General features: G+C 38.1%; 1 protein-coding gene across 10 annotated transcripts in view; it reads left to right on the forward strand.

The window, feature by feature from the left end:
* Positions 1–18,157, forward strand: part of LOC138692714 (zinc finger protein 239-like) — a 110,570-nt gene extending 92,413 nt beyond the window's left edge. For 6 of the 10 annotated variants that reach the window (XM_069815887.1, XM_069815890.1, XM_069815883.1 and 3 more), the window contains 3 exons: positions 1,135–1,272; positions 6,188–6,270; positions 15,355–18,157. In XM_069815887.1, coding sequence (XP_069671988.1) covers positions 1,135–1,142 — 8 coding nt within the window. In that variant the 3' untranslated portion in view covers positions 1,143–1,272; positions 6,188–6,270; positions 15,355–18,157. Of the gene's footprint in view, positions 1–1,134; positions 1,273–4,425; positions 4,811–6,187; positions 6,473–10,202; positions 11,470–15,354 lie in introns of those variants that run through there. The other 4 variants (XM_069815888.1, XM_069815891.1, XM_069815886.1 and 1 more) reach the window with 3 other exon arrangements.

Genomic DNA, 18,157 nt, shown 5'->3' on the forward strand with positions numbered 1-18,157 from the left:
GTCAATGCTTTCCATCCACTACTGCTGCACTGATCTGCTACACATTGTTTTGTAAGTAATTAAATTTCCATTGAATTATTATAGATCCCATTGTGATTTTTTCTGGAATTATTAAGAATACTTCAGTGGACATATTAGACATTTTTTTTTTAGATTTTTAATACAGCTATTTCACATTGATTTCTAACTTTTAAAAATTGAACCATAAAAAATATTTGTAATAATTATAATAAGATCAGTTAGTAAATAGTTAACAAAAGATAGTATTTTAAGCTTTTAAATACATTTTTCAAAAAATGTTTAAAAGCAATGTATTCGGAAATATGACGCTTTAAATGTTGCATTGTGCAACATTTTTACTGAATTTTAGCATGCTATATTTTAAAAACATGTGGACATAGGTGAAACAAAAATACACTTATTAGACCCATAGATCCATAGAGTTTGTAAAAAAAAATACACGCAATCAGAAATTTGATGGTCAAAATTTGTATAATTTTATGCGATTTGATGTGGAATGACTCCAAAGCCCATTAAAAAAATGCAATCCTCTCGATATAATTCAGTTTCAGTTTCATGGTAGGGAAAAGAAAGAAAGAACGGTTTGATGAGATATGAAAGGTGTTAAGGAGTATGTAGGATTATATGCAAGAACGATTTTATGTGAAGCTACATAACTAACTAGTGCAGGTTTTAAAAGTGAATGGCTATTTTTTATTAATCCATTACATCATATTAAAAAGCAGGAAGTATAAAGATGTTTTGTTGAAACGTTTATTCATGTAAGCTTATTTGCTTTCGAAGTACTAAGTAAATAGAAGATTATGATTAGTGTGGTGATGATTTCCCTACACATTTACCACATGTGTAAATGTAATGATACTTACCACATTACGTAAAATTACATGGAAGTAGCTTTCCGCAGTTTCACTCAAATTACTGATTCATAAAGAAAGGCTGTGAGTTTGATATGCTGATGAGGGATGCTTCATGTGATTTTTTTGCATGTTCTACCCTACAAAGGAAAAAATAATAAAGTTTTCGTTGATTATCCCAAAAACATGCTTTTGGTATTACCAGATTCGGCTTTTCTAGTCCTCATATTACATAATTATCATTTTCTGTGTTTTGCAGGGAAGTAATTTCTTAGATCGGCACGTGACTGGAATAAAAATGGAATGTGTTGACGACATGCATGATCTCAAATCAGAGATGATATTTGAGGAAACTTCTGTGCCAAATGACTTCCCTATCGTGAAGAATGAAGCGGAGGTGAGAGCATTTAATGAAGTGTGTTGGTCGCTAGCTCTCTGGCTCATGTGGCTGCTACAGGCAGGGGACCAGACAGTAATTTTACTACCATCATGCTTTGAGTTTCTTCATTTTGCTGTCTTTCGTGAATTTTCCCTCCCTATTTTTGTCGTGGATACTGTGTTGCTGAACATTCACTAAATCATCCATTTTGATGTTTTCATCACCACTGATAATTTCTACCACGTCATTTTATTTCACAACCCAGTAGGCCTGTAGAGTGGGAGTCACTCTGTTACTAATATGATAAGTGACTAAACTTATGGTTTGCACTTGGTGAAAAATCACAAAGATATTTTAAGAGTTGCTTTTACATCCTCCTCCACTCTGCAGTCCCCATTGACTGTTATGTGGGGACGACCATTTAATCCTGTCTTTGTTCCCAAACTTGTGCAGTAAAGCAACAGACAAGATTGTGAAAAATAAAATCAATGTAGACTTGGCAACTAAACGTAGGTATAAGAGACTGCCTCATCATTCATGGAGAAGTTAATTTTTTAAATATTTTTTTAGTTGATTATAACGACGCTGTATCAACTACGATGTTATTTAGCGTCGATGGGATTGGTGATAACGAAATTATATTTGGCGAGATGAGGCCGAAGATTAGCCATAGATTACCTGACATTTGCGTTATGGTTGGGGAAAACCCCGGAAAAAACCCAACCATGTATTCAGCCAGAGTAAGAATCGAACCCACGCCCAAACGCAACTCCCGATCTTTAGCCAACTGCTATGCTGATGACTCATAAGTTAATTTCTTCCTTTGCTAATTACTCCGACGGAATTTTTGTTCCAGATATTTCAGTTTGTTTTAAGATTTCTCTAATCTTCCTTGATTTAGTTGAGTCTTACGTAGGGTGTCTTCAAAAATGGTTTTATTTTTTTCCCAGAAATTGTTGATTTAATATGAAAAAAGTGGTGTTCTGTGTTAATAGTTGTATCAAGGAATATACAGAATGCTGTAGGTATACTACTCATTAGAATTTAAATAATGAAATTAATTAAATTACGAAATATAGAGCCTATGCTGTGTGAAATCTTTTAAAATATGTGTGCATTCACATTGTTCATTAAAGATATTAAATTACTAATCGTTGTACCTTACACTAAATGGAAAGTCGCAACTAGTGGTCCATTTGACTAGACAGAGCAACTTTTATTCTTTGCACGCTCTTCTCCTACAGACATTGTTTATTAAGCGCGTGGGCACGTCTGTCCATTCATACTCATCAGAATTGAATCCCACACAATACTGCCTTCTTGTTTAAATTGATACGCTCTATATGAGAGATGTAAAACTGTGCTACAATTGAAGCACACGTCATAAGCCGGAACACGCAACTCATCACTTCCCTTCAACCCTCGCGTCATTGTAGGGTAGTGAGAGAAGAGAAGTGAGAACAGTGTGTTTGCCAAACATAATTGAAGGCTCCGGGCTTGAGAATCTGGGAACGAACTCTTTCCCCATGCTTCCACCCCTCTCTTCCCCAGTTCTGCAACCCTTCTCTTACAGGGTGTTTAAAAATTCGGGGCATAATTTCAGGTATGTATTTCCCACACGTAGACAATCTAAATAGTTCATTTCAACATGTGTCCGGAAATGCTTTATTTCCGAGTTATGGCCTTCACAACATTGAAATTCACCGGAACGTTTTTCTTTCCGCAGGTCGTTGCCGTCAAAGGAGTCATTAAGAGGGCACTCTGACAGTTCATTCCGAGGCGAAGGTTACATTCAGTGTTGTGTAGGCGTTAGACTGTGCGACATGTATTCAAATCAAGAGCTGGCAGAGATACACTTCATGTACGGTAAGGCGGACGGCAATGCTGCGCTGGCTCGTCGTTTGTACCAGGAGAGGTACCCACAGCGACAATGTCCAGATCGGAAGGCATTTATACCTCTCCATTACCGTCTGTGCGAGTATGGAAAATTTAACTCTCCAGGTTTGGGAAGGGGACGACCAAGATCTACAACTCCAGAAGTACAGGAGGAGATTCTGGAGGCTGTGAACGTGACTCCTTCTATCAGCACACGAAGGGTAGTGTTGCAAGTCAATGATCCTCATACGACTGTCTGGAGACTGTTGAAAGAGTATCAATTGTATCCTTATCATTTGCAACGTGTACAGGCCCTGTCACCAGCAGATTACCCTGCACGAGTTAGGTTCTGTCAGTGGTTCTTGCAGCAGTGTGGTGTAAATCCGAACTTTCCTGCCTTAGTATTATTTACAGATGAAGCACAGTTCACACGAGATGGCATAACAAATTTCCACAATCAGCATGTATGGGCGTATGAAAACCCACGTGCAACTGTTCCATCTCATCACCAGGTGCGGTTCTCCCTCAACATGTGGGCCGGTATCATTGGTGATCGATTAGTTGGACCCCATGTACTTGTAAACAGACTTACCGGGCAGGCGTACACAAACTTCCTGGAAAACACCATACCTCATGTTTTAGAAGACACTCCACTGATCAATCGTCAACACATTCACTTCTTGCATGATGGCGCTCCTGCACACTTCAGTCATTCGGCTTGCCGGTACTTGGATCGAAGGTTTCCTGATCGATGGATAGGTAGAGGTGGCCCAATTGCTTGGCCTCCACTCTCACCTGATCTGAACCCTCTCGATTTCTACTTGTGGGGCCATTTAAAATCATTGGTTCATTCGTCTCCGGTGCCTGATTTGGGATCCCTTCGGAATCTAATTGTGGCATGTTCTGAGGACTTACGCAATACTCCTGGAGTTTGGGATCGTGTTCGCAGGTCAGTGAGACATCGATGTGAGGTCTGTATTCAAGCAGGAGGTGGACATTTTGAACATCTTCTGTAATGACAACGACCTGCGGAAAGAAAAACGTTCCGGTGAATTTCAATGTTGTGAAGGCCATAACTCGGAAATGAAGCATTTCCGGACACATGTTGTAATGAACTATTTTGATTGTCAACATGTGGGAAATACATACTTGAAATTATGCCCCGTATTTTTGAAACACCCTGTATACTAACGAAACCTGAGGTTTCGGCATGTTTCTTTATGACACTTGAACACAGCAGACACATCAAGAATGAAAACAAGATTAATAAAGAAATTATTTTGCGCATTTCCACAGAAAGGCAGGAGCAGCAATTGGCACACAGAGGGAGTCTCGGAGTGGTCAGCAGCACGTGTTACAGCATGATATGACGCAATTACTTTACCGCGATTAACGAAATTCGCTTCAGTTTGTATTATTTATTTCATTTGTCCTGCTAAATGGATTTATTAATATAAATAACTACTTATAAACATAATTGGTGTTACTCGCAAAGGCAGGTAAAATTCGCTTATTTCACGACTGGAATATGAGTCTTACAGTGACCATGTACAATATTGTAGTAGTGGTCTTTTGTTGCGAGTAATAAAAACCGTTTAGGTTTTTGATTTTGTCGTAGATTGCAACAAACACACACCTCTACTTATATGCTTGCAAGAAATAAACATATATGTGGAATTGCTTCAAAGTTCCTTACTAAAATTTTCCTTTTTCAATTTTACCCTAAAAATTAGATAGTTTTTCAACTAGATGTTCCTAAACCAGCCTTGTAGTCACCAGTGTCTATCATAAGATAAGATTCGCGTGTCAATCTAATTTATTCTTTGAATTAACTTATTCTTTAACCAACTGTTACATAAAACAGAATAATTCTGACAAAATGACATTATATATATATATATATATATATATATATATATATAATTTTATTGGGTTATTTTACGAAGCTGTATCAACATCGCAGGTTATTTAGCGCCTAAATGAAATGAAGGTGATAATGCCGGTGAAATGAGTCCGGGGTCCAGCACCGAAAATTACCCAGCATTTGCCGGTGTTGGGTTGAGTGGAAGCCTCGGAAAAAACCTCAACCAGGTAACTGGACCCGACCAGGATTCGAACCCGGGCCACCTGGTTTCGCGGCCAGACGCACTGACCGTTACTCCACAGGTGTGGACGATATATATATATAATTTTTGCATGTTGAATCTTTCATACACTACTTTTAACACTTGAATATAAATAAGTGATTAAATGGCGATCTTACTCATGTTAATTATGTAAGCATGTGCGGCTTACAGCTGTTTCTATGCTACTTGACACCATCCTCAGAGCCTACTAGATCTCGGCGCTATCTCAACTTTGCTGCCTGTTGTGTGGGTGCGTTCGTGTGATGAAGAGTTGTGTCAAATAGTGTGTGTTTTCTGAAACTGATCTGTGTTTGAGATTTTGACTGGGGTGTGTTTTAGTGTGTCTGTATATTTCATATTGTTCTAGTGTGTTGAGTTTTTGGTTTTTGGGTTGTATGTGTGGTTGGCATTAGTTACAGTATGTGTACGGCATATGTAGATGTATTGTGACCACACATACAATAACATAAATACAGACATGGAAATCCTACACATACAACCGAAAAACAAAAAATTCAACACACTAGAACAATATGAAATATACACACTAAAACACACCTCAGTCAAATTCTCAACACACAGATCAATTTCAGAACACACACACTATTTGACACAACTCTTCATCACACGAACGCACCCACACAACAGGCAGAGAAGTTGAGATAGCGCCGAGATCTAGTAGACTCTGAGGATGGTGTCGAATAGCACCGAAACAGCTGTAAGCCGCACATGCTTACATAATTGACACGAGTAAGATCGCCATTTAATCAATTATTTATATTATTTTTATTGCATATCTCATTCATCACTACAATGTGTGAGTGCCTTATAAGATCAGGTGGGATTTACAATCAATTCTGCAGCATATAAACTATCTTGCATTGATTGCTTCCCTACTTTCTCCTATGTTTTTACGTAATCTTTCTTCACAGGTAGAGTCAAGTGATATGATTCAAGTGAAGGAGGAGGTCAAGCTGGAAATAACGACAGAAGAGGATGAAGTCGTAACTCAGAGGTGAGTGAAGTGTGTGAGGCTTTACTCTGTTGTTGGTTTGACTGTTTCATATAAATAATGACGATGGAGAGACATTTGTAATCACGTTTTTGTTGTTCAAATAAATTACTCAGTATACTTTGTGGACTCAACTGGTGAACCTTTACTTCTTTATCACTAGTACTGTACGTGCACTTTTGCCATTACAAACACTATTATCTCATTACTGCAACTGTTCTTGCTGCCCATTCTGCTCCTGGTCCTGGTAGTGCTGTTATTGCTATTACTCTCACCACTGCTGCTGCCACCACTGCTGCCAGACTGCGTTGAGTTTAAGGGGACTGGTTAGTGATTCCTGAATGATCAAAAGATTTCAGTCAAAGTTTACTTCAGTAATACTATGGCATAAAATTTCCCATGATTATACAATAAATCCTTGTAAGTTACCAAGTAATGTACATTGCAAATTTTAAAGCAATATTTAGTTGAATATTTCACCCTTAGTGAAGCAGAAGAAGAAAACGAAAATTACTTTGTGTTTGTGTCTGTGCGTGCGTGCGTTTTTTTTTTCACACCACCCGTATCAGACTTTTTTTCTCGAAAACTATATGATACCGATTGTTCATATAAAAAATTTGATGACCAAGTCGACCTGGTTGGCAAGTTGGTATAGGGGTGGCCTCCTATACCCAAGGTTACGGGTTCTATCCCAGGCCAGGTCGATGGTATTTAAGTGCGCTTAAATGCAACAGGCTCATGTCAGTAGATTTACTGGCATGTAAAAGAACTCCTGAGGGACAAAATTCCTGCACATCCGGCGACACTGATATAACCTCTGAGTTGCGAGCGTCGTTAAATAAAACATAACATTTTTTTTTTTTATGACAAAAACCTATGTAAAGAAGCAATTGGTGGTAGTATCATTTCCCGTAACAAACCGGAAGTAGGGGTACCTGTGGTCAACTTCGAAATTCCAAACGAGAACATCAGTCATAGAGGGTACCATTGGAAACTACTTTTAAAAAGAAACTTTTACTGAGACTTTGTTTTCTAACTTTTATTGTTAAATCACAAAGCAACAATAAGGATATCTTCTGAGAAATGTATGTTGTTTATGTACGTACACTCTTTATAGTAAGTATTGAAAATGTTCTGATCACCTCTTAACTACCACCAATCAAATTTTTTATATGAACAACCAGTATTATATAGTTTTCGAGAAAAAAAGGCTGATACGAGTTGTCTGAAACACCTGGTATTTATGTATGTATATATATATTCAGTGCTTTTTTTATGGAGAAAAGTTTACCGGAAATCTATCACTCGATCATATTATACAACAAAAACGTAGGTTTAAAAATATTAGGCCTACATACCTTATGTTACAATAAGTTCCAAACGGAGCTTATCGATTTTAAGCATAACGGAAATTTTGCGATTTCGAGCTATAGTTTCAGGATCAGTAACGGAAGATGGCAGCACTACATTGCAGGAGTTACTTTTGCACCAACGATAATAATGAGAAAGTCAACTCTTGGACTCAGCAGTGGCGGCAATTTTAATTTTCAATTTCGCTTATACAATATATCTCGTTGGAATTTGTAATGGCAAAAAGTTTACCGGAACACATTCCGGACAGTTCCGGCTGAAAAGAAGCGCTATATATATATGTATATATACAAACATATTTTTTATGAAGTTATGTGTGCGGTGTTCATAATCAAGTTGGTCCACTTTGTAGAACTCAAGCTGTAGAAAGCACTGTTAAAATTTCATGTAAGTATATTGAGTAATTAGGGGAAAAACTGCATTTCAAAAGATATAAAATACATTTTTAAATTCACATATTCAGGATGGAAGTGAAATAGCCTTGCAGTTTTCAGAGTGAATAGCTCATGTCATATGTAAAAAAACCTATAATATCATATTGGTGGAAAGTTCATAGTTAAAAAAAAAAAAGAATTTGTTTTCCCAAATGTTTAACAATCTCTTACTGAGTAACTTTTGCAATTGTTATTTTTGTCCATATCGTTGGAAATGCAATAAAGAATAATTTATACCAGAGGCGTATTTCAATAGTGTGCACGGTTTTCGTGTATATTTAATTTTAAATTCAAGCCATTGCATAAAGCTATAGTCGAACCATCGAATCTGTGCCCCTTCAGTGCTATCATCGTTCTTGGAAAAGTTAACGCCTCTACTTACTCCATTCCACCAGCTTTCCTCCCACCACATCAAACTGCAGGCCGTGAACCTTGCCGAATAGGGGTGTTGCCAAACTTCCGTCAAAAGGTGTTATGTCTCTTGAATGTTATTAATAATATGAGGTTAATGTCTAATGAGGCTGATTGACTTCTACCATTAATTGGAGATAATTATATGATTACAGTAGCTATTTGTTGATTAAATGGAATTTACGTGAAGGGAATCTGCTTCGTTTCTAAAAAGAAATGTTTTCGTCATAAATAGTTTTTCTTCACCTTATTATCTTATTTTGTTATGTTTGGAACGTGATCTGGAAGGCCTAATAAAATTATAAAATTGTAGGAATGAATGAACACACAGTCATGTACCCTCTTCCTTTCTCATCCGGGCTAAGGACCGGCTATGGCGAAGTTAATACATACTACGATCTTATTTACATATTATATAACATAACATGTTGATAATGTGCAGGAGTTCTAATTTATTCTTATGAAAATAATTTACAATTTACAAAAGACCAAGACTTGTATTATGCATGAAATTACAGAGGGCATATCCCGGACATATCTGAATCTGAGTCACTACTATTGCTGCTGCTGCTGTCTTCACCCTAGTTCATAACAAATTTAGCTGCTTCCTCTTCTATTAATCCGTAATTTATTGTTTTCCTCACAACCTTAAAAAATTTCTTCAAAGTCGGAACTTCGTTCTGCATGGTATAAAATTCTTGTATCTTTCTTCTTAAAATACATCGCTCCATATCATCTACAAGAATTAAAGATTCCCTTGGTCTGTTCCTCCTTCGTGATTCTAGATTTTCATCTCCTGCACAGACCCCCTCTCACCTGATTTTCTTTATTAGGCCCTGTGACCCGCCTTTATAAATTACATAAAAATGTTGTATTATAACAGTATTAGTTAAGTAAGTAATTTTAATACGTAATCAATTGAAATAAAATAAGCCTCATCTGTGATCGCAGCTGTTATTTTCGTTGCCTGATTTAGAGGAAACAGATATTGACCTGTTTGTTTCTCTTCATCGAAAAATGCTAGTACTTGCTTAATAATATTTTTTTTCACCACTCCGTGCTACAGTATAGATGTTGAGTTGACAACACTGGACTGCAAGTGCAAATAAACTGAAGAAGGTTCAAAATTGTGAGTAGTGGGGGAGAGAAAGGGAGAGAGATAGAAAAGAGAGAGATAGGAATGCAGGGAGGGAAATGAATTACCGAGGCTGAGAAGGAATTAGGGTTCAGTTCGCATATCTTACGGGGCACAGATCCGATGGTCCCACTATAGAACGTGGCAACGTCTTGGCAGAGAGCAGCTCACCTACCAACACCGAGTTCGGTGACCTCCTACATCTGTATCACGAGAAGAGTGTGTAAGCGGCGATGTTGCTGGACTGTTGAAACTTGAAACTTAATTTTCTAATTAACCCTGCATTTCATCACAAAACGTAATACAGGTTTTCTATTCATTTACGTGTACCCTGTCTTCCCTTTCTATCTGCAAGGTCATTTCACTTCCACTCTGTAATTGATTGTTTCAAGAAGAAATTATGTCGGGACATTGAAGTTCTGTTTAGGCTGTCATTATGCTGCAGGTAGACAGCTATTCTGGTATCGATATAAGAAATCCCAGAACTTCACATATTTTATGTATTTTAATTAGATTTTTCCATGCGTGTCATGAATGATTGAAGCATTAGTATGCATCAACTTTAAAAGCTATTTTCTTCACAGCCATAACAATGGAGTCCCAAGTTTCTGCTGCAGTGTTGTAAAAGATAACCGGCATGGAGACAAGATGTACAAATGTGATGTTTGTGGAAAGTGTTTTGCGCACTTGAAAACTCTAAAAAATCACGCGCGCATACACACAGGCGACAAGCCATTCAGTTGCGACGTGTGTGGAAAGAATTTTTCGCAAAGAGTAAATCTTAAGAGGCATGCACTCTTACACACCGGCGACAAGCCGTTCAATTGTTATGTTTGCGGGAAAGGTTTCACGTCGTCGCAAAATCTGAAAACCCACGAACGTACACACACTGGCGAGAAGCCGTTCAAGTGCGATGTTTGTGGGAAACATTTCTCGTGTTCGCAAAATATGAAAACCCACCAACGCACACATACAGGCGAGAAGCCGTTCAAATGCGATATTTGCGGGAAACTTTTTCCGTTTTCGCAATATCTGAAAACCCACGAACGTATACATACAGGAGAGAAGCCATTCAAATGCAATGTTTGCGGAAAAACCTATTCGCAATTGAGTAACTTCAGAAAGCATGCACGCTGTAGACGGGGTCATTCTAGTGGGAGAAGTTAGCATATTGAAATTATCAGAAAAATTGATAAGCGCTGTATGTGTGTGCGAAATGCTTCTCTGCACTGTTATGTGAGACCCAATCGTTAATCGCCTTCGTGATGACTCAAATCTTTGCACTGTTCACCCAGACGAGAAAGTGATGTGGTCTGGATTTGTACATTTAATTTTCAGCAACTGTATCACATAGTTGTTTTATGTGGCTTTGATTTATCGTAAATTCCTGTCTTCGGAAGTGGGTCATGTGACGCATATTCTTTGATATGATTTTGTTTCGTAGCAAATATAGTCACAGGTATTAAACACCGGAGGAAGAAATTTCCAATATATGTATATGTAAGAAATAGAAAATTCCAACAAAGTCTCTGATGTTAAGTGTGTATTATTTATGCAGTGTATCTGAGGTCCGACAGTTAAGTTCGTGGACTTCCCACCATGCGCTTAGGTAGGCAGCACAGAACAGTCAGCTCGGTAAGGTTCATAAGATGTCTCACAGCTGTGCTCGTGTCGACGTGTAAAGGTGTCTTGCTGAGTGACGTTCATTATTATTCCATGTTTGTTCGTGCCGTGGCTGGAATGTCTGAGCATGAATTAGAGCAAGGAAAAAACATTACTCTTCTTGATGAAAAGTACAAAAGTACAGTTTTAATATTCCCGTCTTTGATTAATTTATTAAAATGTGAACAAAGTTATACGAATTCCCGCTCGAACATTAGAAACTAGCGCGAAACATTCGTTATGTTATATCGATAGCTATGAATTTATACATTTTAAATACCCGCGTAACCATCCCGCTGCAATATTGCAAACTAGCGCGGAAAGTTCGTAATGCCTCGTAAGTTATGTTGGTATGACATGTAAGATGGCTGGAAGTGCAGGAAGAGAATACGCTCAATCCTCGTTCAACCAAATTTAAAAAACCTATAAAAAAACTTTTCATGAAAGCTATCTAATTAGAAGGTGAAGGTAATTAATTAACAAAATTACATATAAAATTATTTTAAAATATGCATATTTAATATCATATTAAAATTGTCTATGACAGATAATGAATTTACGAACAATATGTTATCATTATGTTATGGGTGGAGTTATCAATTCTCTGTATATTCAAATTTTCGTTTACAATTAAAGCGTAGTATGTTCTGTATCAAATAAAATATCACCGCTTTTTAGTTTGGACACGGAACTCCCATTCAGTTATCAATTTCATTAATCAGTACATATCTTATTATTCCTCTGGTATACGTGATGTGTAACAAGGATTTTTGTTACTTCGTTATTTAACGGCGCAATATCAACTACTAGTTACTTGGTGTCACTGAAATCAATGATAACTGCGAGATAAGGCCGAGGATTCGCCACAGATAAAATTACATTCACTTTACGATTGGGCGAAATCTCGGAAAAACTGAACCAGCTATCCAGCTCAAGCGGGAATGGAACCCACACTCAAGTGCAACTTCGGTTCAGCAGCCAAAGCTCGTGCCGACTGAGTCATGTGATGAAAGCAGACAAGGTGCGTGGAAAGTTACGGTGAACACTCTTTATGATGAGTAGAGTAGAGAATGCACATTGAAGTTTGCTTTTCAGCAGGTATATTATATGAATTATGGAAGTCATAAAAAGTCTGAAATAATTCTGATAGAAAAGAGCCCACTTCGATATTGACTTGTTTCACTGCTCTTTGTTGTGCTGGAATCATATTGAATGATCACAGATGCTTCATAGTTTGGCTTAATTCAAAATCGCATGGCACCCAAAGGACACATAATCAGGGACACAGTTTCTAATTCTAATTCTTGGGTCGTGTACATCTGTACTTGAAATTTATCAGTCCTCTGTCTTTCAATGCTTGGTGTCATAATATACTCTATAGGGAGTGTTAATGTAACTAGTTAAATTATTGTGTACTTTCCCTTTCCTTGCTGTTGTCAAAAATCAGGCCCACCAACATATGCATATACAACAAGGTGAGTCTTAATTATATGCTATGAAATTGCAGACTATTCTATACACTAAATCAAACATACTTTGTCATATGAGCATATAGTCGATACTGCATTGTTATCAAGATAAGACAACATTACGTTATTTCAAAGCTAGTCTAGCAATTACCCATGGCTGAAATTGGAACTAATAGTCGGTGTTGTTTTGTGGTTAAAAGAGGTTTATTTATAGTTGGCCATGTCTTTTAGTTATTGTTCGTCACAGGTGCAAAGCGACCGGTTTCCCTAAGGCGATGTTCCACTGCTACAAATCTTTGTGGAGTTGTGTGTCGTCGACTAGGAAAACGTTCAGTGTAGATGCGAGCAGCAGCAGCAGAATTCTTTCTTACGTCACCGTAAATCAAGATCATATCAGTCATGTCACTTAGTGTGTGCTTCCCCCATTCTGTATTAGTGCCAACTGTGATATTATGCAATTCAGTAAAGTAAAAATAATACTAATCTCAGTTACAGTACTCAACATCATGAATCAACAAAACATCACCATAACTACAACACATGGCCAACTATGAATATATCTCTTTTTAACCACAAAACAACACCGACTGTTATTTCCTATTTTAGCAACAAATAATTGGTAGACCAGCTTTGAAATAACGCAGTGTTGCCATATCTTGACAACAGTGGAGTATCGGCTATACGTTTATATGACAAAATATGCTTGTTTTGATGTATAGAATACTCTACAATACTTTATAGCACATAATTACGACTGATTCTGTATATCAGGTTCATTATTGTACAATATTTTATATGACTGCTTTGACTTCCTTTGACGAAATATACTCTACTTTCATTAGTGCGTCATTACTCTATACAGATATTTTTCTCTAAATTCATAGCTCTAATATAGTATTTAATTCAAATTTAATAACTTTAGTAAATGTCAATAAGTATTTTCTTCCATTAAAAACATTTGGGCCCTATCAGAGCCTTCTTCAGTTACAAGCCGGAGCCATATGTCTGCAACACTGTAATTAACTGTCAGCCGAAGGCCTATTATCCAGAACACGTGTTTGTGCTAATGTCGGTTTTCAGTGTAAATTAATGTTACAATATAAGTGTGTCTCGATGGAATTACGTTCGCGGTCGTACCAAACGTCAATTGTTGATGTATTACAAACTAAGTGCGTGTTGGCGATAAAATCAAGACAATAAATGAAAATATGGCTGCAGTCTTTGGCAATTTTTACGGCTATTATTAATGACAAAATGATTGCCAATTCTTCTAAATATTAAATATTGTATAAACTACATTTTTATAATCTTACTTGTGGTTTGTGGTGTATCAGAATTCTAGCCAAATTGTTGGGTCTCGCCTGCTATATCAATAAAGTTACGCCGTCGATTTTCAAGTTCATTGTAAACAGCTGTTTTGTGATCCCATAAATGTTACAGTTTTGTTGAAGATTCGGAATACCTGCTATACGTCAGAACTCTCCATATTTGTGGATGCATACACTCACTTTGTTGGTTTTAAAGGTTTGTTTATTAATATTATTTCTTTTGTAATAAATTAGTTATAAACATGTTTTTTTTTCACTTCGTATTTACAGGATTTGAAGTTCTCTGAGTTTACGCTAATTGTCACATACTTAAGAGATAATGATGTGTTTTGTTGCATATGATGTTGAAGGTATGTTTCTTATTTTTTTCATAGATCTTTATACTTGGCCTTGGTCTATTTAAAATTATATTTTAGAAAATTTCTACCAAATAATTTAGGATAACAGTATTGTTATGGTGACTGGCGAGGTTCAAACTAAAAGTGGCTTCCTGGGCATCTGAAATACTTATAGAAAAGAACGACAGATAATCACATGAAATTAAAATGTATATGATATCCTAGACTTTTCACGTCAGAGGTGAAACAACATAAAGGGGTAAAACATTGTCAATTTACTACCCGCATTGGAATAGGGTATTGCGAAAGGACGTTGTTATTTGATTTATTTTTGGTACAAGTAACAAGTATATATTTATTTTCCCTTGCACCATCAATAAAAACACGTATGCTTTTAATTTTTTTTAGTTATAAGTGGCTGTATGCAAGTACTTACGCGGTATTCTGAAACTCAAAATACCATTTCGGATTCCGAAATAAATTACGTGCATGAATACACTGATTCTTGATCATATGTACTTAGTTTTGTATCAATTAATGTCGAAAATGTACATGTGACAACGAAATCGAAGCACTAAAACGTCAAACGTCAAGCCTTTATTTCGCCTCCGCGTGCCTCCACTCAGTGTTGCCAAACCTACCCATGCTCCGGCTTGTAACTGAAGATGGCTCTGGCCATATTCATAGACATTCTTAGCGCGGGCTTCTGGTGGATGATCAGCGAACTAACGTTTTTCGTATTCATAAACCAATGTTAGCGATATGATATGATATAATATGAATCCTGTACAAGTAACCAGTCGATAGCCGGGGCTAGTTTAGTATTCTCGTAGTACGGGCTAGCTAAATGACTATGAATAGCACTCAAAATGATTAAAGTTATTGCCCTTTCTTGTTGTGATGTTGGTAACTTTCACTTATGGGATATTTTTATTCCAGCACTCTGGACACTGACGGGAATGAAACGCTACAGGCGAAGTTTCCAAGACCTGATAATTGTCTCCCAGAGGATCTTGTCAGAGAAAGTAAATCAGAACCACAGATTTACAATCAGTTTCTTAGAAGCAGAAACTACATAGAGATGCAGCCTGACATTCGCACAGACGAAGATTCCTTCAAGTGTAATATTTGTGGCAAGTTGTTACAGACTCTTCAAAGCCACAAAATACATTTGCGCAATCATACCGCCGAAAGGAAATACAAATGCGATACCTGCGAGAAACGTTTTAAACGATTTGGACACCTGAAAGACCACTTGCGTACGCACAAAAACGAGGAGCCATTCAGATGCGACGTGTGTGGCAAATGTTTTGTGCGGTCCGCATATTTCATTCTGCACAGACGTAAGCTTTGTGGACAAAGGTCTTACAAATGCGAGGTGTGTGGCAAATGTTTTCTAAGAACGAGTGACCTAACCGTGCACTCATATACGCACTCTGGCACGAAGCCTTACAAATGTGACGTCTGTGGGAAAACTTTTGCTCAATCGATTCATCTCATTTCGCATGCACGTACACATTCCGGCGAGAGTCCATACAAGTGTGATGTTTGTGGGAAATGTTTTGTAGCGTCGAGTGTTCTAAAAGTGCACGCACAAACTCATTCTGGTGTAAAGCCATTCAAGTGCGATGTGTGCGGCAAATGTTTTTTAAGATCGTTTGATCTTACTGTTCACTCACGTACGCACACTGGCGCGAAGCCCTACGAATGTAGCGTTTGTGGGAAAAGTTTTGCTCGGTCAACTCATCTAATAGCGCACGCACGTATACATTCCGGCGAGAGACCATATAAGTGTAATGTTTGTGGTAAATGTTTTGTAGAGTCTAGCGCTCTCAGAGTGCACGCACGTACTCACTCTGGCGAGATGCCATTCAAGTGTGGTATCTGTGATAAATTATTTATAACCTCTGGCAATCTCAGATTGCATGCACGCATTCATGCTCGTAAGAAGCCATAGAAATGTCATATTTGTGGGATATGTTTTTTTCACTTTTTGAAATATGAAATGCGCACAAACTGTGCAGGAGTGTGTTAGTGGATTCCACTTTAGTTCTTGCTGTATTCGATTATTGGTTTGTGAAGCTTTTTGCACTGGGTGATGTGGTATCGATCGCAGGTTAGGTCGCACAGTTCACATATACAGTCTGGATTGGGGTCGTGGTAAATGTTTGATTTTCAGAGCTTGTGGTGGTAGCCACGTACTGCCATGGAGGTGACAAAGTGGCGAAGTTCTTGATCCGTGTTCGTCCATGATCGGTTTACTATTGCTTCCGTTGAGTAGAACTCCAGCCATATCTCATTTCGTTTCTCTTCCCTTTCTTTCAATAATTTTGCCCAACAGTTTTTGGCAGGCAGGGAGAACTCTAGACGCAGGTCTTCTATCAGAAATGTCTCTTTTGCGAGCTCGTAGGCTAGTCTGGAGCGTGTGTATTTAGACACACCCAGTGCGGCTTTCAGGAATCGTGCTTTCACTGCTTCTAAGGTACGAAGGTCGGTATTATTCAGTTTTTCCCATATCATCTCGATCCCGTAGGTGAGGATGGGGACTATTTTCGTTCTGAAGAATGCCATAGCTGAACTTAGGGAGAGTCTACTCAGTGATCTGATATCGTATATAGCGTTTGTGGCTGCTGCCACTCTGGATTTGATGTGGATACTGAAAGACGTAATTGTTGTCTGCAGGGTCATGCCGAGGTTTCAAATGAGTTTGTCATGTGTATTGGTTCGTTCTTCAGCAGTATTCTGTCATTAGTTTATATTCGTCCGCCTTTTCGGAAAGTCATCTGCACGGTTTTCTCTAGGTTGATCTGTAGTTCGTTTTCCTCAGCCCATTTCTCCAGTGCCTTAGATACTTTTTGCAGCTTGTTTGCGTCACGTGATCCGATGACCATGTCGTCGGCATAGATGTATATTTTCACTTCCTCCGCTTCCTGTCGTATTCTGCTGACTGAATCATATGTGGCAATGTTGAACAACAGGGGACTGAGTGGATCTCCCTGCAACACTCCGTTGGTCTGGGTAATTTCTTCTGATATGCTGATGTTGTCAGAGACTCGGACCGTGTTATTCCTTAGTATATTCTGAACCAGTGTTATAAGTTCTTTATTCTCTCCTGTCATTGCCTCGAGTTTTGATGAGATGACGTTCCTATTGAGTGTGTCAAAGGCTTTGGTATAGTCAATAAAGACCTGTGGAATTTGCCTCGGGGAAATCTTAGAGCATCTTCTATGTCTCCGATCAGGTTTCGAACTGCTTGTAGTGTGTTTCGTCCTGCTCTGAAACGGAATTGTTCGTCAGGAATTGTGTGGTCTGTTTCTCTTGTAAGACGTTTTGTTATTGGTTTGGTCAGGATTTTGAAGATGTTGTTTTCCAAGGCTATTCCTCTGTATTGGTTGGGGTCGCCTGGATCGCCTTTTCCTTTGTGTAGCACCTTCAAGGTCGACGATCTCCATCCAGTTGGTATGTTGCTCATTCTTAGGCAGAGGTTTAAAAGATCTGTGATGGCTTGGAGAAGTAGATTGGCTGAAGTTTTGATGTGCTCGTTGAAGATCCCGTCCGGGCCGGCCGCCTTGTTGTTCTTTAGGTTCCTTATGGTGTCCTGTACTTCGTCTGTTGTAAAAGGGTGTGTGTTAGTATGGTCTCTGTCTATAGTCTTCGGTGGGTATGCAGCTGCGTTCTTCCCTTAATTAAGTATGTTAGTGAAGTGCTCCTCCCAGGTGGCCATGTCTATTTGTCCTATGGT

Source organism: Periplaneta americana, chromosome 17 (genome assembly GCF_040183065.1).
Source record: "Periplaneta americana isolate PAMFEO1 chromosome 17, P.americana_PAMFEO1_priV1, whole genome shotgun sequence".
Classification (NCBI taxonomy): Eukaryota; Metazoa; Arthropoda; class Insecta; order Blattodea; family Blattidae; genus Periplaneta; species Periplaneta americana.